This window comes from Petaurus breviceps, unplaced genomic scaffold (assembly GCF_028583685.1).
Source record: "Petaurus breviceps papuanus isolate PSGF00001 unplaced genomic scaffold, PetGlider_PUasm1.0 90895, whole genome shotgun sequence".
Lineage (NCBI taxonomy): Eukaryota > Metazoa > Chordata > Mammalia > Diprotodontia > Petauridae > Petaurus > Petaurus breviceps.
Window position 1 is genome coordinate 28,499,315 of NW_027187372.1, and position 22,115 is coordinate 28,521,429.

The 22,115-nt window shown below is 48.2% G+C and overlaps 1 protein-coding gene across 4 annotated transcripts in view; it reads left to right on the forward strand.

The window, feature by feature from the left end:
• Positions 1 to 22,115, forward strand: part of PPFIA4 (PTPRF interacting protein alpha 4) — a 63,593-nt gene that overhangs the window by 10,258 nt on the left and 31,220 nt on the right. For 3 of the 4 annotated variants that reach the window (XR_011165742.1, XM_069074600.1, XM_069074601.1), the window contains exons 2-12: positions 7,213 to 7,860; positions 11,262 to 11,363; positions 11,532 to 11,696; positions 12,040 to 12,114; positions 12,334 to 12,423; positions 13,078 to 13,269; positions 13,583 to 13,729; positions 14,845 to 14,979; positions 20,673 to 20,756; positions 21,497 to 21,628; positions 21,860 to 21,922. Coding sequence is in view for 2 of the 4 variants with exons in the window: in XM_069074600.1 (XP_068930701.1) it covers positions 7,627 to 7,860; positions 11,262 to 11,363; positions 11,532 to 11,696; positions 12,040 to 12,114; positions 12,334 to 12,423; positions 13,078 to 13,269; positions 13,583 to 13,729; positions 14,845 to 14,979; positions 20,673 to 20,756; positions 21,497 to 21,628; positions 21,860 to 21,922 (1,419 nt within the window). In the remaining 2 variants the exon portion in view is untranslated. Of the gene's footprint in view, positions 1 to 6,938; positions 7,861 to 11,261; positions 11,364 to 11,531; positions 11,697 to 12,039; positions 12,115 to 12,333; positions 12,424 to 13,077; positions 13,270 to 13,582; positions 13,730 to 14,844; positions 14,980 to 20,672; positions 20,757 to 21,496; positions 21,629 to 21,859; positions 21,923 to 22,115 lie in introns of those variants that run through there. The other variant, XR_011165743.1, reaches the window with a different exon arrangement.

Genomic DNA, 22,115 nt, shown 5'->3' on the forward strand with positions numbered 1-22,115 from the left:
GAGACTGGTTCTCCACTAGGCTGTATTGATTCTTCAAAATTTTACAAATAAGTTTGTATTCTATACTGGTGTTGCCTTTGGCAGCCCTCTCATTTTGATTGTCAAATATCTGCTAATTATTTTGTGTTTTAGGCTCTTTGGATTTGTTATATAAATTATTTTATGTTGGTTAAACTATGAAATTATTTTAGTTGCTGTCAGTTTCTTTTTTTTTCCTGTCCATTGCCCATTTTTCATTACCAGTAATTTGTTTGAATAGGTCAGGGCTGACTTGCTTCAATTGCACATGGTATCATTTTTTTTATCTTTTTTCCCCCTAGTTTTGTACCCTTTTTGGTCTTTACTCGAACAAGTTCTTTGTCTGATTGTCTACAGATAGCTGATTCAGGAATGACTTCCATATCAGTAATGGACACTTTCTTGTGTTTAAACGTAAGAAGATGCCTGGCTCTGTAGTGTTATCTGGGACATGGTTCCTGGGCCTAGCTTTTCATGTTGTAGAAGCATGAACTCTCTGTATAGTCTACAAGTCTTTGGCTTCTTTCACTCCTTATTCCTGATTCATGTTTCTAATGCCCCTAACTATGTAGGTACTTAATAAATGCTTGTTGAATTGTGCTGGATGGAACCCCAATAAATGGGAGCATTTATTAACCACTTAAGCAGTTTCCTTAGAAAATTAAAACTGAAACCTAGGTTGGTACCCAACATGAGCTAATTGCCTCAATTTCCTAGGTTCCTTGTAGTGCAGATGTTGCTTTGGGGTGTTCTGAAGGGCCCTTTGTGGCCAATAGTGACTGAGGCCAGGGTTGTCTTCCTACTTGTTTGACAGGAGAAGAGAGAAATTACTTTTGGGAAGGGAGGAGAGATGCCTCCGTCTTGGCCTCTTGTAGCCCGATTTCTTCCCTCCCCTTCTGCACACCCTTCCCTTCCCTGTGCTGCTGTCTCACTGTTTCCCTTCCTTGGTTTCACAGTCTACCCACACTCCTCACAGGCAAAGCCCATTGCAAATTGCTTGCTTTAAGGAGCTGGCAGCTTTCACCCCTGAATTAGGGACCTAAGTGTTACTTAGAAACCACACTGGGGTTGGGGAGGCTTCTGTGAGGCTGAGATGATAATTGTGCTATTTAAAGCCAACGCCAGAGCCAACAGCCTGATGTGGCCTCGGGAGCTGTCTCTGTCTCCCCCCCCACCCCCCCATGAGACAGGGATGTAGGAAGGGGGGACAGAGTCTCATAGTGTATGTGATTGTTCCACCCTCCTCTTCCAGAACACGCCTAGACAGTTGAGAGATTGACAAGTTGGTCTAGCTCCAGAAGAGGGTCACAAAGCCAGTGAGGGGTCTGGATGCTGAGCTGGGCAAGGAGCAGCTGAAAGAACCAGGCATGTTTGTCCTGGAAAACGAGACTGGAGAAAGGCAGCAGGGGACAAGGGGGTTCTCTGAGCTGGCGTGTGGAAGTAGTAGGGTCAGACTTGTTCCATTTGGCCCCAGAGGGCAGACCTGGAGGAGTGGGAGAGAAATTGGAGAGAGGCAGATTTAAACTGGATATAAGGGAAGACTTCCTAACAATTAGAGCTGTCCCAAAGGAATTATTGGCTTCCCCATCTTCAGGTCATGTGAGAGGCAGGGCAGTGGCAGTTGGTGGCTCAGTGGAAAGAGGCTAGGTCAGGGGTCCCCAAGTCCTAAATTCAGCTATAGCCTCCAACATTTAGCTAGCAATGTGAGCCTAGGCAAGTCATCAACTGCTACCTGCCTCAGTTTCCTCACATGTAAGATAGGGATAACTGTACCCACTTCCTGGGTTCTTGGGAGGATAAAGTAAGATATTGAAGTGCTTTGCAAACTTTAACATGTGATATAAATGCTAGCCATTGTTATTACTTCTAAAGTGAAGGGGCTAGATTCATTGGCCTCTGAGGGCCTCTCTAGCTCTAGAACTATATTTTGCATGGGCATTTTTCTGGCATGTTGTATGGAGGGGATTCCTGATAAAGTGCTGGTTGATTTCTGAAATCCTTTCTAGCTATGTGATTCTGAGTAATCCTGCCTTCCCCGTTGTCTGGACAATGCCTTGTGGGCCCTGGATAGTGAGGGCACCAGAGGACAGGTCCCCAGGACCCAGATGGCCAGCAACATTTTAGAGTGTAGAGTGGCTTCCTGTGATGTTAATGCCTCAGTGTGGGACGCTTGGTTTCTGATTGGTTGCCTTTTCCTCTCCCCAATGAGATTTTTCTTCTTCCTTCAGGGGAATATCAGACATTCCATTCAGGGACAGTCTTTGCCTTTGAGAACATGAATCTGGGGGTTCATCGTTGTGGATTTTCCTTTCTCTAACATAGGTCACAAATTCTCCATGCCTCGGTGAACTGCTTGACTGGCCAAAAAAAAAAAAATCATCCTCTCTGCCCCCCAAACTCCTGGTAATGACCTTCTCTGCCCTTAGGCTGGTTTTTGGATCATAGACAGGAAGTCTTCTAGGCCCTTCTCAGTACCTTTCCCAGTGGATCTTGCTGCCATAGCTTTCCAGATCCCAAGGTCCTCTCCTCTCTGTACCTTGATGGTACTTGGGAACAGGACTGGTGCAGAGAATCTCTTAGCAGAATTAGTGCTCACCTACATTTCTACAGTGCCTCATTATTTAAAAATTGTTGATATTTTGTTTTTAACTTCACTTTTATTTTCCCATATATCCCTTATTTTACCTAGAGAATCGTTCCTTTAATAATAAGAAGAAAGCAGTTTAGCAAAATTGACCAACATAGCAACTTAGTACACCATTATATGTAGTGTTCAACTCCCATAGTTCCCCACTTCTGCAAAAAAAGGGAGGGAAGTACATTCATATCTCTTTTTACTCTGAAAACTGCCTGTTCATACTCCCTCACCATTTATATCAGTCGAAGTATGGCTCTTATAAATTTGACTGAGTTCTCTATTATAGGTCTTAGAAATGAGACCTTTATCAGGGAAACTTGCTGGAATGATTCCCCCCCCCCCCATTTCCCACTTCCCTTCTAATTTTAGCTGCATTGGTTTTGTTTGTACAAGACCTTTTTATTTTTATGTGATTAAAATTGCCCTTTTTACCTTTTGTGAACATTTCATTTATATCTCTTGATTGGTCATTAATTCTTCCCCTAGCCATAGATCTGACAGCTTTTTTTCATGCTTCCCTAATTTGCTTATGATGCTGCCCTTTATATCTAACTCATGTACTCATTTTGGGCTTATCTTAGCATGCAGTGTGAGATGTTGGTCTATACCTAGTTTCCAGTTATTTTTGTCAAATAGTGATTTCTTGCCCCCATTAGTTGAGATCTTTGGGTTTACCAAAAACTAGGTTACAGTGTTCATTTTCTTCTGTATCATGTCTCTTCTTTAGGGCCAAATTCATCTATTATAATTGCATGTTTCATAATTTTCACATCCATTACCTCTGATCGTCACTACACCCCTCTGTGATAGGGAGGGTTGATTGTAATTTTCCTTTTCCAAAGGTGGTAGCTAAAGTACGGAGGTGCCTAGTGACTTGTCCATGGTGTGATTAGTGGCAGAATCAGGACCAGAACCCAGTTGTGTTCATTATATCATGCTGCTAGAGGGCCTGAGACTTTGTGGGGTACTCACAGTCTCAGGCCCCTTGCTCCCACAAAGACAGACTCTGGAATGCATTGGAAATATTCCTCTGGGTATAGGACAGTAGGGTGTAATGACTAGAGTGCCTCAGACGCTTATTAGCTGTGTGACCCTTGGCAAGTCACTTAACCTCTTGGTGCGTCAGTTTTCCCATCTGTAAAATGAGGATAATAGTTACTTCCCAGGATTGCTGTAAGGATCAAGTTGAGATAACATATGTAAAAAGCTTTGTAAACTTTAAAGCACCATATAGATTGTTGGCTCTTATTATTGCTAGCCTCTCAATACTTCTTTTCTTTCAAAAAATAAGTTTTATTAGCATCTCGGTTTTTATATCACCATCATTTCTCAGTGTCCTCTCTCCCTTGCCCAGTCTCTCCCACCTCTGCCCTACCTTGTGTCCCATCTGTCTGACAAAGGGAAACAGTGAATAGAACCAGTGCATTTAGCAGCCGCATTTGGCAGTGCATGCACCCTTGTGCATCCATAGCCCCTTGCTTTTCCAGTGCACATTTCCTCAGCCTTTTCCCAGGGCCAGGCTTGGTCATCACTTACACAATGGTCAGCTTCTTTCTGTATTGCATCAGTGCGGTCATTGCAGAGTGTCTTCCTATTTCTGCTTCCTTCATTTATTCCTTATTGGGTCATATCAGTCTTCCCATGCTTCTCTCATTCCTTATGTTTCTTGTTTCTTGTAGTACCATAGAATTCCATTACATTCACCTCCCACGGAGAGTATATCCATTCCTCAGGGGTGGGTCCAACTTTGCCATAAGAAGGAGTGGCGTGACTAATATTTTGGTATATATAGGGCTGACTGTCTTGTCTTTGATCTCCTGGGTTTGTGTGTGTGTGTGTGTGTGTGTGTGTGTGGGTGTGTGTGTGTGGGTGTGGGTGTGGGTGCCCAACTGTGGCTTAAAGTCATTATTTCATTAGGGAGTATGGGGTGTTTGTCAGTGTTCCAGCTCCTGCTCTGATGTTTTGGGGAGCAAATGATGAATTTTGGGATGAACTGGACTCCATGGAGTGTGAGAGTTATGGGGACTGCTATTGTCTGGGTTTGCCAGATGGCAGCTCTGGCCTCCCCCAGCCTCGTTGTCCAAAGTGGCAAGGCTAGAGCAGGGCATGCAGCCTCATTCTGCCACTGTTGATGTATCAGAGAGGGCGGAGGAGGGCTTGTGGGGATACCCATCTGACTGCCATGTCAGGACAGATGGGCAGGCACAGGCAGGACCTCTATAGTGGGGAGAAGCCCAGGACTTGCCTCTCCTGGATCTGTCATTCTGGGGCAGCCACTATGATCTCTCTCAACTCTGTGCTAGACCCATCTCTGATGCTGTGGCATCCATGTGTGCTAGAGAAGGAACGTGCCGTAGAGGAGTGCTGCATTTGGAAGAGCCCTCTTGTTAGAATCCAGGCCCTTCTGCCCCGGGCAAGTCACTGCCCTTTTCTGGCCCTCATGTTTTTCCTCATCTGTCAAAGAAGGGCTTTAGACAAGGTGATTGGTAAGATCCCTTATTCTGAGGGCTCTGAGTGTGTGTGTGTGTGTGTGTGTGTGTGTGTGTGTATTTCCCCCTTTTGCCTTTTTTCTTATGATATGACTCTGTTGTCCTTTCTATCCAGTATGTTGTATCTTCTAAAAAGAGCTGCCTAGGATTAGCTTTATTCTATCCTCCTTATCCTTCCAGTAAATGTGTATGCATTAAAAAGGTCACACAAACACACATACACATTATGAAATAGTCACATTATGTAATGTACGTGTGTAATACACTTATATTCATATATGTGTATACATAGATACAATACAGAAACATGCCAACACGCATCCATACATTGCATATGTGAAAGAAAGAATGAATAAACAGAGCATTTATTAAGCTCTTGCTGCGTGTAAAGCCCTATGCTGAATGCTGGTGAACACAGAGAAAGAACACCTGTCTCCAAGGAGCTCACAGGTTGACGGGGGAGACGACACAGCAGGAATGTTAGCATACACTCACACACCTGTGCACACGCACATCTTTGTATTTACATGTATGTTTATTTTGTGTGCACAAGATACGGAAGGGGATGCGAACCTGCCTCTGTTGCTGATGCCTCGGTGACCCTTGGCACAGCTCATTTCCCTTCTCTGTAAAGGTGGAGTTGGACTGAAGGACCTCTAAGGTTCCTTCCAGCTCTCAATCCTCAGATCAGTCCTAGGAGGACAGCAGAGCTGATGCTGCCTAAGCCCAGGCCCTGACCCCTCTCCTCCAGCCCAAGACCCTGGTTGTCTGCTGTTCCCTGGACCTACCCTGGGGCAGGTTTCAGCTGGACGTGGTGAGAGGATTGCAGGAAATACTCCCATGGGATCCTAGCTTTGTTGGGTGGGTTTGGAGTCTGCTGTTGTTTCCTCCATGGACTAGACTCTCCATTTTTGCTCTTTCCTACTATGAGGCCCACCCAGGTGCTAGAGACCAAGGGACCCTCACTGGTTCCATGCTGTCCAGGTATAAACCACCTGCCAGCTTGGAGCCAGGTGATATAGAAGTAAATTCTTATTACAGAGCACAAGCAAAATGGTCCCCCTCTAGCCTACCTCCAGGGAGAACTCTCTCTCCCAATTAGGCAGAGATCTCTGCCCTGCCCACCCCCACCCCCCATCCGCTATGCTGAGTTACTCCCCACACCCAGAGGAGAGAGAGAGGAGAGCTGGGATCTGCAGCTCATGCCCCCGGGCACCGTCTAGACACTAGCCCCCAGAAAAACACCCTGTAAGAAAGGTAGGGCGGAGACGGGCGGGCGCGCCCCCCCCCCCCCCCCCCCCCCCCCCCCCCCCCCCACCAAGGCCAGGGTGCTGCTTATCTTGGCAGGTTCCACAAGCACGAATTGACTTGGGCCAGAGCCAGCTAACTAGATTAAGGCTCTGTGCCTGCCCCAGTGCCCATCCTGTGCCCCTCCAGCATACCTTTCTTACATGGTGTTTTTCTGGGTGCTAGTGTCTAGGGCTGGGGGCTGTCCTATGACCCCAGGTATCCTCACCTGGGTGTGACTCTTTAGTCATCTAGAAGCCTTTAACCCCTTCAGTGCTAGCAGTGGGAGGAGATTGGGGTGGGGATGGGGGGGGTTGTAGGAAGATGCCACCTTCTATCTTTCTCCTTCCTCCATGAGCTCCCCCTCCCCAATTCCGGGGAGGACTCTGGGCAGCGGGCTGGCTTCTGCTCCTCTGCCGCTGACTGAATCATTTCTATATTTGGCCAGTGAGCCACGTGGGTGGGGGAACCACTGCGGCTGCCCTTCTGACAGCTGCTGGGGGGAGGGGGTGGAAGGTGGGGATGAGCAGGAGGGACTGGGGCTGCAGGCAGCAGGAGAGTGTCTGGATTTCTCCAGAGAGCCAAGCATGACTGCTTTTGAGCAATGCTGGAGAAGGAGCAGGCCTTGACCTCTCCCTTCTTCCTCTCTTTCCACACAGCCTCCACCCTATTCCTGGGCCCTTAATCTTTGTCTCCCTTTGTCTTCCCACCCTTTGTGACTCTTAGGTATTTCCTCTTCCTCCTGGCAACAGACCATTATATCTCCTTCTTCTCCCACAGACCTGGTCCAATTCAGTGCACTCTCCTTTGGAAGTGATGGGCATCCCTAGGCCCAGCTGGGATTCTGCCAGGCTCCAGTGCCTGGTGTGAGAGGAAGGCATCCATTCCAGCCCTGGCATCTCTGCTCATCATGGCCCTGCTCAGCTGCTGCCCATTCGTGTGGGGACTCAGAGGGCCCAGCTTCAGCCCTGGGAAGTCCCGTCAGGCAGTTTGGCACCACCCTTCAGAGGCCTCCCAGGCACTATGCTCCCCCTAGAGCAAGAGCCATTGATGGCCTCAGCATGGGAGAACCCCCTACCTGCATATCCACCTGCCTGGCACTGCCCACTCTGAGGCCTGTGAACTGGGTCGATCTGGAGGTGCCAACCCTGTGAACCCATTCCCTACCCCTCGGGATCCCTGACCACCCCAACCATGTGTGAAGTAATGCCTACCATCAATGAGGGGGACCCTCTTGGTCCCCCTCATGGTGCTGATGCTGACGCCAACTTTGAGCAGCTGATGGTGAACATGTTGGATGAGCGGGAGAAGTTGCTGGAATCATTGCGTGAGAGTCAGGAGACCTTGGTGGCCACACAGAGCCGACTGCAGGATGCTTTGCACGAACGGGACCAGCTTCAGCGCCACCTCAACTCTGCCCTTCCCCAGGTAAGCTGCCCACTGACCGTCCCAAGGCCTGGGTCCAGATGCCTGCCTGGCCCACCCTCCAGCTTTGTTTGTGCCCGAGGCCTGGGTGAGCAGGCTTGACCCCTTCTATCTCACTGCCCCTCCAGTCTGGGGCTTGGAGCTGTAAGCCCTGGCTTCAGGTCCGGGCTATGGCCCTTACACCTGGGGGCCTTTGGACAGAGCACTCACTCCTTTTTCTGGGCCTGTTTCCTCATGTGTAAGATGAAGCATTTGAGGATTTCCAGCTCTCAGTTAGTTGTCCTCTCATTCCCTCCACGCCAGTCAGCTAATTTGGATTGATTTGTATACCATATACATATACCTTGAAAATCGATTTAACTTCTGTCCTTCTCTCGTCCCTTCCCCTGATCTCTTCCAAGCCTTGTGAGTCAGTCTGGCCTCGTTAAACCTGGAAAAATGCAAGGTTGGGGGCTTCCTCAGCTGTGAGCTAGAGTTTTGATCTAGGGGAGGGAACCCTTGGAGACCCCAGCCACAGCCCTAAATGCAGTGAGCCAACTTGCCAGCAGGTGGCACCCCAGGCTGGGAAGACATTTGCCAATTAGCCCCAGTGGCCTGTGACTCACCCAACCTGAAATGGGGGTGGAAGGTTTTCTGAACAAGGGGGTGGGTGCAGGAATCCTTGGTCATCAGGCGTCTGGGCTTCTTGCCTGTGGATTGTCAGGGGGATGAGATGGAAGGCATCAAACCCTGGGTGAAGGGGATAGTTACTCTGCCCTGAACTGCCACATCCAGTATGAGCTCATCTGTGTGTCAGTGACCTCTGTGGCTGCCTCTCAACTTACACCCCCCCCCCCATTCTAGGAATGGAACCAACTTTCAAAGCTAGTCTCCAGACACCAGTGATCACTGAGACAGCAAAGGAACCCCAGGGCTGGGAGGAGAGCTGATGAATTTGGAGAGGCAGGTGCATGGATAATCTGAGAGTCCGGGACAAGGGCCTCCAGTGTTGACTCTCTCAGGGTCACAGCTTGCCCAGTGTCTTGGGCAAGGTTTATATAGTGTGGTGGCCACTAAGGTACCCCACCTGGGCTACAGCTTCTCAGAAGACCCCAGCCCTGCCTGGTTGATGTGGGAGCTCTTGCTTTGGGTGGGTGTTCCTTTGCATGGGATGGAGAAACTCCAAGCTAGGTCATTGCTGCTGCTTCTCCTTGGGTGATAGAGGTTAGAGGAGCCTGGTGCCCAGAAAGCCCATGAGGGAGCCCTGTGAACCTTTTTATATTTTACCCTAAGAGCAGGGCCTGACTAGTGGTCATTGCTGGGCTCTGAGGCCTGCAGTCTGTGCACCCTGGCTGCCTATGTTTGATCAGCTAACACTTCTTGAGGACCTATTGTGTGCAGAGCACAAAGCAAGTCATCTGAATCTAGGGAGTTAGAGATGAGGTGGCCCTCTGTCCTCATGGAGCTGATAGTCTAGTAAATGGACAAGACACATGCAGGGGTGACCGTCATGATCATTACAACAGCAATAATAATCATAGCTAGTATTCACATATAGCATCATAGGGTTTACAAAGTGCTTTACAAATATCTCATTTTCTCTTTGCAGCAACCCAGGGAGATAGGTGTTAGTATTATCTCTGTTTCATATATAAAGAGGCACAGACAGATTGAGTGATTTGCCCAGGGTCACACAGCTAGTAAGCATTTAATGCAGGATTTTAACTTGGGTGTTTGTGACTCCAAGTCCAGGACTGGGTCTGCAGAAACACCCAGTTTGCCTCTAATACAGAACAATACATGATAAGTGCATTTGAGAGATACAAAATAGTGTCTTTCAAGGTCTGAGGGAAAAAAGGTCACCACTGACAGGAGAAACTGTTAGAGAAGAGGTGACATTTGAGCTGGCCTTTAAAGGTGGTAGAGGAATTCAACAGAATAATACCAACAACTTAAATTTATATCGACTTTTAAGGCTTTCAAAATGTGTTCTCTACACTAAACCAGTGAGGTTGATTAGAGAGAGGGAAGAGACAGTGTTCAGTAACAGGAAGCGAGTCCCTTGGTCGGGCAGAGTCTCTTTTGACCAGAGTGCTCCTCTGGTCAGCTCTGTGACCAGGCTCACCCTTGTGGGCCTACAAGAGCATTTTATTTTTTTCTTTTTAAAATAAAATATTATTTCTATCTTTTTATCACCTGCATTTTCCAATATATCCCTTTCTCCCTGCTCCCAGAGATCAATTCTTTATAACAAAGAACAAAAAAAGGGGAAGAAAACCCTGTTAAATAAAAACTAATCAGCAGATAGAAAAAGCCTGATGATATATGTAGTGTTCTGTAACCATAATCTCCTCCTTCTGCAGAGGTGAGAGTGATACAGAAGGGCACTGTTTCCTTAGTAAAGGAACAAAGATCTAGACTGAAGGTAGCATGACTAGATCTAGACTGGAGACCTAAATGGAGGCTTCAGCAGAGTCAGAGGACCTGGGTTCAGATCCCGTCTCAGTGGTTACTACTTGTGAACCAGCCTTTGGGCAAGTCACTTAAATCCTCTGAGTTTGCTTATTAGTTAAATGAGGGGGTTGAATTAGATGTCCTCTGAGGTTCTTACCAGGTCTATATTTGATCTGATCTCATGCTCTTCAGGCAGGGTTTGGGGGTGGAGGGAGGCTTGGCACTAAGATGTCGGGTTGTAAATGCTGAAATGGTGGGATGGGACATTCCCTGATGTCAAGGTTTGAATGATTATTGCCCTGGGTCGTGAAGCCAGAGAAGTTTAGGTTGTGGAAGGGCCATGTAAGGTGCCTAGACCTTATGTCTAGCTCAGTAGGAAGCACATAGCTCGATACTCCAGCCCCAGATGCCTTCAGAGCCATGTGCCAGTAGGTTCTGTGCTCTTATAACTTCTTTCTCTCCTTGGCCTCTGTGGTTTAGAATTGGTGCAAGTGCCTCCAACTGGGGAAACTGAGGTTCTGAGAAGGAAGAAGAGTCTCAGTATGTTGAGGGAGTGTGTGTTGAGGGAGAGTGCTTGGGCTTTTATCCACAGGACCCATCCACCCCATATCAAGCACTTGTGCTGAGGGTGAGGTCAGTGGACTCTGCCTCCTTGACTTTGTGACTTAAGGTGTCATTAAGCCCCCTGAGCTTCAGTTTCCTCATCTGTGATGTGAGGGAGTTTGGATTTCTTCTAGCTCTGCATCCTGTGATACACTAACAAGACTTGGGCTGAATCGTCTCTGATTGCAGCTCACTCCCTGATGAGGCCACCCAACAGCTGAAGATGGAGAATGAATGCTTGGGTACAGGGGTGGGTGGTGGAAGGCCAGTCAAGAAGGATGAGACAGTGCTTCCAATGCCTTGGGGAGTTCAGGCTCCTCTGTGAAGGCAGGGTCTCTGGGCTCATGGGTGTCTTGGGGGATTTTCAGGAGTTTGCCACATTAACCCGGGAGCTGAGTGTGTGTCGGGAGCAGCTTCTAGAACGGGAGGAGGAGATCTCCGAGCTGAAAGCTGAACGGAATAACACAAGGGTAAGTGGGAAGGACTAAGTGTGTAGAAAAGGACCAAGCCCTTGACCAAGGCAGGCAGATATGTTGGGACAGGGGGTGGGCCCCATGCTAGTGACCCTCTTGTCCTGGACAACATCTAACAGCAGACTAATGATCCCTTCCTTAACCTTCCCCCTCTTTCCTCTCCAGCTGCTGCTAGAACATCTGGAGTGCCTTGTGTCCCGTCATGAGCGATCCCTTAGGATGACAGTAGTGAAGCGTCAGGCTCAGTCTCCCTCTGGTGTCTCCAGTGAGGTGGAAGTGCTCAAGGCCCTTAAGTCTCTGTTTGAGCATCACAAGGCACTGGATGAGAAGGTGAGCGGGGGCCCCTTGCCCAGTCCCTCCATGACCCTCACCAGATAGGTTGCCAGGGGCCAGCTGCCTCATCATCCCTCTTTGCCCCTGTCTCTGGTGCTCTTATCAATCACCCTTTGCCTAGTGACCCTTGCGAAAGGAACCTTCGTGCTGCTTTCTGGTTCAGAGCTGAAACCTCCCTATCGTTCTCCTTGTCCCAGGACCCTCCTGTGTCAACTCTTCCAGATGTCTCACGTAACCTTCTCCTCCCCCCCATTCCCTGGCCTCAGATTAGTAGACCCATTCCTTCAGTCTGAGGAAGGAAACGAGATGACTTTTTCCTCCTGCCATCTAACCTGGCTAGGTTCGGGAGAGGCTACGGGCAGCACTGGAACGTGTAAGCACCTTGGAGGAGCAGCTGGCAGGTGCTCACCAGCAGGTAAGCTACCCACCTGTCTTCTTCTCCCTTTGACTGGCAGGGTCCTCCCATGAGCCTGGATGTCAGAGGCTGCCTTCTACTTTTAATCCCTCTTTGTTCCTCTGATGTCCCCATAGCCTTAATTAGGCACCTCTGGCCTTTGGGTGGTATGTTTCCTGTATGAGAAGATGGGAGTTCTCATCTCCAAAGCAGCACTTTTTATGACCTGTTTCCCTGTAGGTATCTGTTCTACAGCAGGGAGCAGGGCCCCGGGAAGGAGCTTCAGGAGAAGATGGGGCCCTGGAGTTGGGACCAAGACTCTTATGGAAGGTGGGTCTTTTGGAGACTGACAGGGAGAGGGCCCTCTCTCTTTCCTCTCCCTTGTAGGGGCTGTGTGCTCCTTTATCTTAGCACCTAATCCATCCCCAGTTCCCATGATGGAAGGTAGGGCCCAGTGTGACCAGTTTGATTGGCATTTGAGGCTCTCACCTTTGCTGCAGACACCTCTCCATACCCTTTCTTCCTTTCCATTTCCTTTGACCTGATTGCATTGTCTGTCACAATGCTGGGCACAGAATATTTACTTAGCAAAGACCTGCTGAGTTGACTTTAATTGTAGTGTATTGGATTGAGTCACTGCCCTCTGATTCTCTTGCTCTCCCAGGTCAGAAGGGTCCTTTCCTTTGCTCTTCCTTTTCTGGGTCTTAGTTCTCACTTCCATGAGCCTGCCCTTCCCCAAGAATGGCACATTGCTGAGAAAGTGGGCACAGATTTAAAAGCGGCTGCCTTCTGTGAGCCTGGCAAACGTGCGGGCTCTGGAGACCCAGAGGGAGGAAGGGGCTTAGCTGGAAGTGTGCAGGGATGTTGGAGACAGAGCTCTGAGGAGCTGGCTTCTCAGGGCGCAGGGAGGAGGTGGGAGATCACCATGAGGGAGGGTGTTTACAGGACTCCCAGAGACTGACCAATGACTCGGTGCCCCTGGAGGATGAAGCAGGCCGGGCGGGAGAGCTGCAGGAGCGCCTGGAGAAGCAGACCTTTGAGCTGAATCAGGCCCGGGAGCGCCTGGTCGCCCTGGCTGGCACGGTGGCTGAGTTAGAGGAGGATCTGAGCACTGCTCGCAGGGACCTCATCAAGTCCGAGGAGCTGAGCAACAGACACCAGCGGGACCTCCGAGAGGTCAGGGGCCCCTGCTTGTCCCAGACTTGCCCCAGACTGAGTTTAGGGAGAGCAGTATGCTAAAATTGGGAGGAGAAGGCGGAGGATCCTGAGGATGGCCTGTCAGGGTGGGAAAAGGGGCACATGCTTCTGGGGAGGGAGGGAGGCTGGTGGGGTATGGCCAGATGCTGGAGGGGCAGTGCAGGCAGGTGCTGTCATGGAGGGTCAGAAGCCAGTGTTGGGAAGGGAGAATTCCAGTGCTGCCCCAGCGTCAGAGGGAGGGCTTGGTGTATGGTGGGGCCCAGTGGGCTCACGCTGGTGACTCTGTGGTCAGGCCTTGGCGCAGAAGGATGACATGGAGGAGAGAATTACCACACTGGAGAAGCGCTACCTGGCAGCCCAGCGTGAAGCTACATCCATCCATGACCTCAATGACAAGCTGGAGAATGAGCTGGCCAATAAGGAATCCTTGCATCGACAGGTGTGTGGTCTGGGTGGAGGGGTGCCTGTGACATGGGGCCTCTCAGGTCACTTGGCTCTGGGTCAGCTGGTGTTGACAGGACTCTGCCAGATTCCTCTGGCTTCCAGGGGGCCTCGGGTCATTTCACTTGGTCTCTCCTGGGATCTGCTCCTTCCACCTTGCTTCTGCCTATTGTAACAGCCCTAAAGACTTGATGTCCAGCCATACTTTCTTCTTTACTTTGCTCCTCAGAGATTTCCTCTGCAGCCACCTAGGCTGTACATTCACTCTTCTTTCCCATCTTAAGCCCAAACCGCAGTATTGTTTCACAAGGGGATTTATTTGTACAGAAGAAACAAAATGACCAATATAGACAAAGGGTATGAGAAATCACATCCTTCCAGTCACTGGGGCAGTGAGAAACCTTCTCATCTAAACTAGTTTCTGCCCAACTCTGCTTGAGAATTTAGTTTCCTTTGCTGAGAGGAATGCCAAGTCTTTCTCTGACTCCCAGGTGTCTCAAAATGCTCCCCCTTTCCAGAATGAATCCAGCGGGGTAGCTAATGACAGTCACTACACTCCATCAAAGGCAGCTACTTGCCTCAGTGGATAGAGCTCTGAGCTTAGAATCAGGAAGACTTACCTTCCTGAGGTCAAATCCAGCCTCAGACACTTACTAGCTGTGTGACCCTGGTCAAGTCACTTAACCCTGTTTGCCTCAGTTTCCTCATCTGTAAAATGAACTGGAGAAGGAAATGGCAGACCACTCCAGTATCTCTGCCAAGAAAACCCCAAATGGGGTCTTGAAGAGTCAGATGGAACTGAAAAATGACTGAACAGCACCACCACCCCCTTAGCATGCTCTGCCCTGTTCATGAATTAGCAAAGGGTCACTGGGCAGAGGATAAGAGCTGTGCCCACCTGTTATCAGTAGTCATGCAAGTCCTGTAGCCAGACAAGAAATGACTATTGTATCTCAGAAGGCCGAGATGCTAGTGACTTGTGCTGAGTGGGGAGCCTGAGGCTACTGTAGTCTGTGACATGGCCTATTTGCCTCTAGCCCATGCCTCCTGGGAAGGAGGGAGAGAGTCTGGCCTAGCTTTCACACCCTTTTCTTGCATCCAATCTGTCTGCAGTGTGAGGAGAAGGCCCGGCACCTGCAGGAGCTCTTGGAGCTGGCTGAGCAGAAGCTACAGCAGACAATGCGCAAGGCTGAGACCCTGCCTGAGGTCGAGGCTGAGCTGGCTCAGAGAATCGCTGCCCTCACCAAGGCAAGTGCCCGGCCCTGGGCCTTCTCTCCTTCCCCCTCTCCCTTCTGCCACCTCTCTCTCCCATGGAGCAGGGCAGATGGCAGAAAGTATGGTGGGGTGGGCCAGGAGGCGGGAGCCCTGGCAAGCTGCTTTACCACTGGGCCTGTTAGCCCATCTGCTAGGCAGAGAGGGTTATCCCTGCACTGTGCACTTCATAGAGTTTTTGGGAGAATAATGAGCTAGCATATGTGAATAGGCTTTGAAATGGGTGCTAGGGTAGCATAGGGTGCTATGATTATTCAGTAGCAATGCTTTCTCTATGAAGTCAGACCAAAAAGAAAAGGACTTTTCCATCTAAGCCTAATATTTTTTTGTGTGTGTGTGTCTTGGATGGTTTTGGCAATGTAGTGAAACCTATGGGCCCCTTCTCAGAATAATATATTTAAGTGCATAAAATAAAATACATCATAATAGATTAGAAAGGAGAACATTTATATCAAAATACAGTTAGCAAAATAATTCTCAGATTCCCTGAAATCTATCCATAGGTCCCAGGTTAAGACCCATGATTTAGGAAGATTCTGACCGAGAGGGGATGGGGAGGAGGGAAGATGTGACCAATTGATTCATTTTTATTTCCACTGATATTTGTTGAACACTTGGCTGTACTGCAAGACAAAGACAGGGATAGAGTGAACAGATTGTTCCCGTTCCAGGGTAAGGAGTCCTGGGAGGTACCCCTGGAAGTTTGAAGGAAGGAGTTTTAGGGCAAGTTAAATGACAAGTGTGGAGAAGCTTGTCTCCCTGTTAGCCATCAGTTGATGGTGGGTTTCTTTTTGGTCTGTAGAGGTCAATGAAACTGGCAAAACCAGAGACCCCTTGGTCCTGTGTGGCTGAAACCTATTTCTTCAGTGACTGTATTGGAATGGCAAAGGACTAGAGGGTGCCAAAAAGTTCTCAGGCCATCGATAAGCATTAGTTTGCCTGGTGATGCTTAAGAGTGTGATCTTTTGTCCAGACCAACATGGTAACTCACACCCACACTGACATTCATACTCAGAAGTCCTGTGGTTCTCAAACTTGTCTGGTTTCAGGACCCCTTTACACTCTTAGTAATTATTAAGAACCCTAAAGACCTTTTTTTTTTGTGAGGCTTTACATATTGATACATACTGTATTAGAAATGAAAACATCTTAGCATCACTAGGAAAGCAGTCTTGGCCTCACAGATCCCCTGCAAGGGTTTTAGTTACCTTCAGGGGCTCTGCACTACTCTTTGAGAATCACTGATCTGTGTGAAACTGGAAAAGCCACAAGCTAAATGGAAGGTCAGCTCAGTGATTCTCCTTCGAGAGACAAAGAAAGGACTTGGCAAAGTTGGCCTCGTAATGTGCTCAAAGGTAACAAGAAGAATCGTTTCATAGGATGCTTGATCATCTGGCTCCCCATTGGGCATGGTGAGTGCCAGCACACAAGATGCTACAAAGGTAATTGTGGCTCATGTGCCAACAGCCATTGCAAAAGATGAAGGGATAGAGAAATTCTGTAAAGAACCTTACAACATCCTCTAGCCTCCACTGATGTACAACCTTGATAGTCAGTGATCTCCATGAGAAGGTGGCCATAGGGGAGGATAACAAAAACCGTGAAGAAATGGAAGAGGCTGCAGTCTTTCCCAGTCTTGTGCAGCTTCATGCTAGGATATCATTCATGCTTTGGTCAGTAAGTGAATTGAAAGAGGTGAGGGCTGAATGACATCGTGCAAATGATAGGAAACAGCTGAGTGCTGACAGCAGCCATCATTTCAGATTCAAATGTTGGTACAATCAGATGATTAGAACAAAGGCCAGAGTTAACATAATATTAATGCAAAGGATCAAGGTGAGAAGACAGCTTCAGAAGGGATGGCATCTCCAGTCTGACCTGTTTAAACACCATCCACGCCAAAAAAAAGGGTAAATGGAAAGAAATAAATTCTCTCACTAGTTTTAGAGGAGTGAAATTGTTTCAAAACACTTGCCGCCATGAGAATGCTAGAAAATCACTAGAAAATCGCTCCAGCCATCAAACACACTGTCCCCCAGCCGTGACAGCAGGGAGGCCCTGGTTTAGCTTACAAGCAACAACCAAATGCTGGAGGAAGATCCCAGACTGTGCTGCCTCATCAGAGCGTAAAAAAACAAAACAAGCCAGAGGAGAGCTTGGGGTGAGATCCCCACACCAGGTCAGCCCAAGAACCGAATTCATAGCCTACCTCAGAAAGAAGACGCAGAGATTCAAAATGGAATGTCCCTGCTGGCTTTTGTATGGAGATGTTTGCTCATTAGTGCTGGCTGTGGAATGAGCCACAGCTCTGAGCTGTCCTGCCTCGGGACCCTGTATGTCATGGGAGGGAGAAGCAATGGCTCTTTAGGAGTTTGGAGGAGTAGTTGCATCTGCCCCTCTATAGGGATGGTGTTGGGACTGGTGATTCCATTGGTCTAGTGGACTTCCAGGTGAGGAAATGCCTTCTTCCAGGGCAGGTCAGTACCTTCTCTGCAATCAACAGTCAATCAACAAGTATTGATTAAGGTCCTACTCAGTGCTGTGTGCTGGGGATGCAGGTATGAAGAATGAAACAATCCCTTTCACTTCTAGTTTTAGAGCACTGAAAAATCCTGTGACTTGTCCAAGGTCACATAGCCAGAATGAGTCATAGGCAGGACTTGACTTTCTATCCACTAACCATGCTGACTCTCGGACCAATACCGAAGAAATATTTTCTGGAAACAACAAATCTTAAGTATATTTAGGGGTTAGTTGTCAAGATATTCATAGATAGAATGTTAGTCTTAGAATCAGGAAGATCTGAGTTTAAATCCTGCTTCGGACACTAACTGCTTGTGTGACCCTCAAGTCACAGCATCAGTTTCCTTATCTGTAAGATGGGAATGATAAAAATAGCACCCACTGCACAATGTTTTGAAGATCAAATGAGATACTGTGTGTAAAGTATTTGGCAAACCCTAAAGTGCTATATGTTAGCTATCATTATCATAAAAGAATGGAAATGATCACTGAATGGTACTTTTAAAAAGGGCAACTGAGAAGAAACCAGCAGCTGCCAGCCTTATATGCCTCCTTGCTCATTTCTATAAAGTCTCTATGGGTGTGGTCTGGGCATGTATCAAGAGTGTCCTTGGTGGAAAGATGTGCAAGGAAGAGCCAAGCTTCTGCAGATATTTTTCTGTCCACAATCTTTACAGCCATATAGTGATCTCATTGATGTAGAGAATCCAGATCCCATTTGCCTGTTATCTGATTATTAAAAATCATTTGATTTAGCAGAATAAAATTTATCCTTTAAAGCTCTCTTCAAATAGTGCCTTCCATACATATATTAAAATAACACTCTGTAATAGAGACAGTTAAGGAGAAAACTTGCTTCAGTGATCTGTTGAATTATTGACATCGAATGGGACATAGTGTTTGGAGACATGTGCTTACCTAACACATTTGCCAGGATCACGCAATGTGCTACTGTGTTGCAGAGTAAGAACAAAACAAAGTCCTCTGAGTGCTCCTTGTACGCACATGGCATCACAGTAATTGCTTTGAGTTCCAGAGTATTTCAGAACCTCCTCAGTTAAATCTAAAGTTAGGTAGAAGAAATGAGTTTTAATTGTCCATACCAAAAAAACAAACCCACAAACCCAACTTCATTGTGAGTGAAAATTGCAGCTAGGAAGGACAGCCCATTGAGTTAGTATATTTATCTTTCTGTGCAGTTTTAAGCTACTAAAGTTTAAAATGATTTAAATATATTAGAGTTTGAAATTGTACCAAGACTTTTGGGATGCCATGCACATATTTTGAACAGCCAATGCAGAGTTGGGATCAGAATCATGTAGGAGGAAGAGATGGGGGCATATTTGGGAAATTGTGTGAAACTTTGAATGATGCCAAGCTACTTGTTGATGATACAGAAACCTGTCTTTTCTGCTGTGTGACTCTAACTTATGGAACACCACGACCTCAGGAAAATAGAAATAATGACTAACCCACAAAGGGCAGCATCAGGTTGCATGATAGGCATCGATAGGTGCCATCCCATTACCAATGGTGACTCCTGCACAAGGAGACAGAAAAGCAATTGTTCAGAGCACATTCTACCAGAAAATGAGGTGGACTGGCCATGTGAGAATATGAAGCAACATGTGGATGGTCCAAGTGCTGCAGTGACATCTCCTCCCCCGTACCCAAATATTAATGAACCTCTGGACTGGATGAACCATCCATGGGAAGATGTGGGTGAGAAATAGCACAGGATGATTGAGTCTGAAAGGTCTGTGGTCTGCCCAGGCTGTAGGAACACACATCAGTAAGATCCTCGATCCCTTCAAACATCTACACAGATGATGAACTCCATAGAACTTATTCTCCAGCCCCAAGAGGTGGTGGTACAAGATGGAAATCATGTCATGGAGCTCCGACTGAGTTACAATGCTAAGCTCAAATTACTTTGTGAAGAAAAATGGCACAAAGATGTGGCAGAAATGACAGCGACTGTTGTGCGTGTAAGTTTTATACAAGTCAGATTTGGGAGAAAAAAGAGAAGTTTGTTTTCTGACCAATATGGGAAAGAGTTTCAAGTAAGGTTTAGGTAAACTCATGGATGACAAACGCCTGAATTAGAGAGAGCTTAGGAATGTCTACTGTATCCATGAGGGAGGTCAGCTATACCTTCCTTCCTATACTATTTCTGAGGGCCCTTCAAAGTGGACGCTTGGTTCATTCTGCTATTTTTGGATTAGAACCTGGAAGTGTTGACCCTTGGGTTCAATGTCTTCTTCTTGGTAAGCCCCTGCAGGGAAGTTTCCAAAGCTTGTGTCAATAGACATTCTTGGCTTCTTCTGTAGGCCTCCAATTCTTGTCCAGAGAGCCCAGGGTGGGGTTTGAATATGGTTTTGGAAGTGTAAGGGTTTTCTCTGCCCTGGAAAGGCCTTGCCTGAGTGTGGTCCCAGAAACTGAAAGCTTCAGATTTTGAAGGGAACTTAGAAGTCATCTGTCATTTTACAGATGATAAAAACGAGGCCTAGAGATGTGAGGGTCTACAAAGCTATTAGTAGTAGAACTGGGACCAGAGCTCGTATTTTCCACCTCTAAGTTTCTTTCCACTCCACATTTCTCCCACAATATGAAGAAATCAAGGAACAAACTTAACTGGCAAGAGGTTTGAAAGGTGGGCTTCTGAGGGGTCTTAGTCTATTTGTCCTGGCAGAGAGAGAGGCTGACAACTTGGGAGGACCTTGTTAGAGTCTTTAGAGTATTCTGTGTAGGCTGGGGCAGCTGGCTGCAGGCCAAGATGATGGTGGGGAGGGGTTTAGGTCAGGCTTGTGAAGAGCTGCTTGATGGTGAGAACTGTGAGCCACTATATTGGACCAAAGGACTACAGAGCCTCCTCTAGGGACTTGGCTTTTTTAAGAAAAGCAAGAGCAGCTATGTTTCCCTGAGCTGGTGTGAACGAACACAGGGAATGGCTCTGTAGCTCTTTGAGGCCCAGGTTTAGCAGGGTCACCTAGCAGAGTGCCAGGTTTTGAAAGAACTCAGTCTGTGCCTCACTCTGAAGTCTGGTGCAACTCTGCTGGGATAGAAGTTGGGCTGTGGAAGGGAGACAGGTGGGGAGGGGAGGAATGGGAGGGTGTGTTGGTCAAGGGCAGTATTGGCATCCCCAGGCTGAAGAACGGCACGGCAGCATTGAGGAGCACCTTCGGCAACTGGAGGCCCAGCTAGAAGAGAAGAACCAGGAGCTGGCTAGGGTGAGGGCAGCCAAAGAGCCTCGAGTGGCTCCTGTTGTGGTGTGCTCGGGCAGGGGTGGCTTTGGGGGGACAAGAAGAAGGGATCCCAGAGTCAGGCTTTCAAGGGGGTTCTCAGTAGAGGTCCTGGAGGGAGTGGACTAGAGTGGGAAGTCTGGGTTTGTGGTTATGGGGGGGTGATAGGGAGTAGATGCTGGTGCAGGGGTTCAGAGGGCAAAGCCAGATGCTGAGGACTGGTATCTATGGAGGGAGTGCCCAGATCTTGGAGCAGGAGGTGTGGTTCTTGGAGGGATAAGACAGAGCCCTTATGAAGCACTTATCCTGTGTCAGGCATTGTGCTAAACATTCCTGCCCCCAAAAAACGGTTATTTGATAATGGGGCAAGACAAGCCATAAAAGGGAGCTGGAAAGTGGGAGGAGGGAAATTGGGGAAACAGAAGGCAGTTGAATGGAGGCTTGGCCCCTAGAAGATAAGACAGAAAGGTTACCCATCAGAGCCAGGGAACTAGGAGGGGAATACAGTGTTCTGGTGGGATAGAGACAGAGTAGGGGCATGATGAGGGAACTTGTGTAAGTGGCAGAGAGGCCTGGGCAAGATAAGACCAGAGAGGAGATTCCCAGAAATGATGCCATCGGAAGGAGTGGAAGCAGAGAGAGGGGGGATGAAGCTCAGTTATGACTCCTGGAGGAGCTCTCAAAGTCCCAGGGGGATTCTGGGTGCCATGTGGCTTGTTTTGTGGCAGGTGCGCCAGCGGGAAAAGATGAATGAAGACCACAATAAGCGTCTCTCAGACACCGTCGATCGGCTGCTGAGTGAGTCCAATGAACGGCTGCAGCTGCACCTCAAGGAGCGGATGGCTGCTCTGGAGGAGAAGGTGTGACTGAGGACTGGGGCTGCAGCTGAAAGGGGAGGGGTCACCCAGGTGAATTCAGGGAAGGATGGGAGGACAGGACCCTGAGAAGCACACTTCCTTCTCTGGGTCAGGGGTGGGTGTGTGTGTGTGTGTGTGTGTGTGTGTGTGTGTGTGTTTCGGGGGGAAGGGTGTATGGGATCCAGGTTTCCTGAGTCTGATCTTTGGTACCCCGGGGCTCTCATTATTCCCTAGAATACACTCATCCAGGAGTTGGAGAGCTCTCAAAGGCAGATTGAGGAGCAGCACCATCACAAGGTACCTACAAGCCATTGCCACCTTCCAAAATGGCGGTCCAGGGCTTGGGGGACTGGCAAGTCTTCCTGGGGGAGAGGCTAGTTTGGTGGTAGTGGACAAGGGAGAGACAGAGACTCTTCAGGAGGGCCGGGCAGGTGGCATTTCACTGATGTGGTCTCTTTCCCCAAATTCTGGTGAGAGATATCTGGGGCTC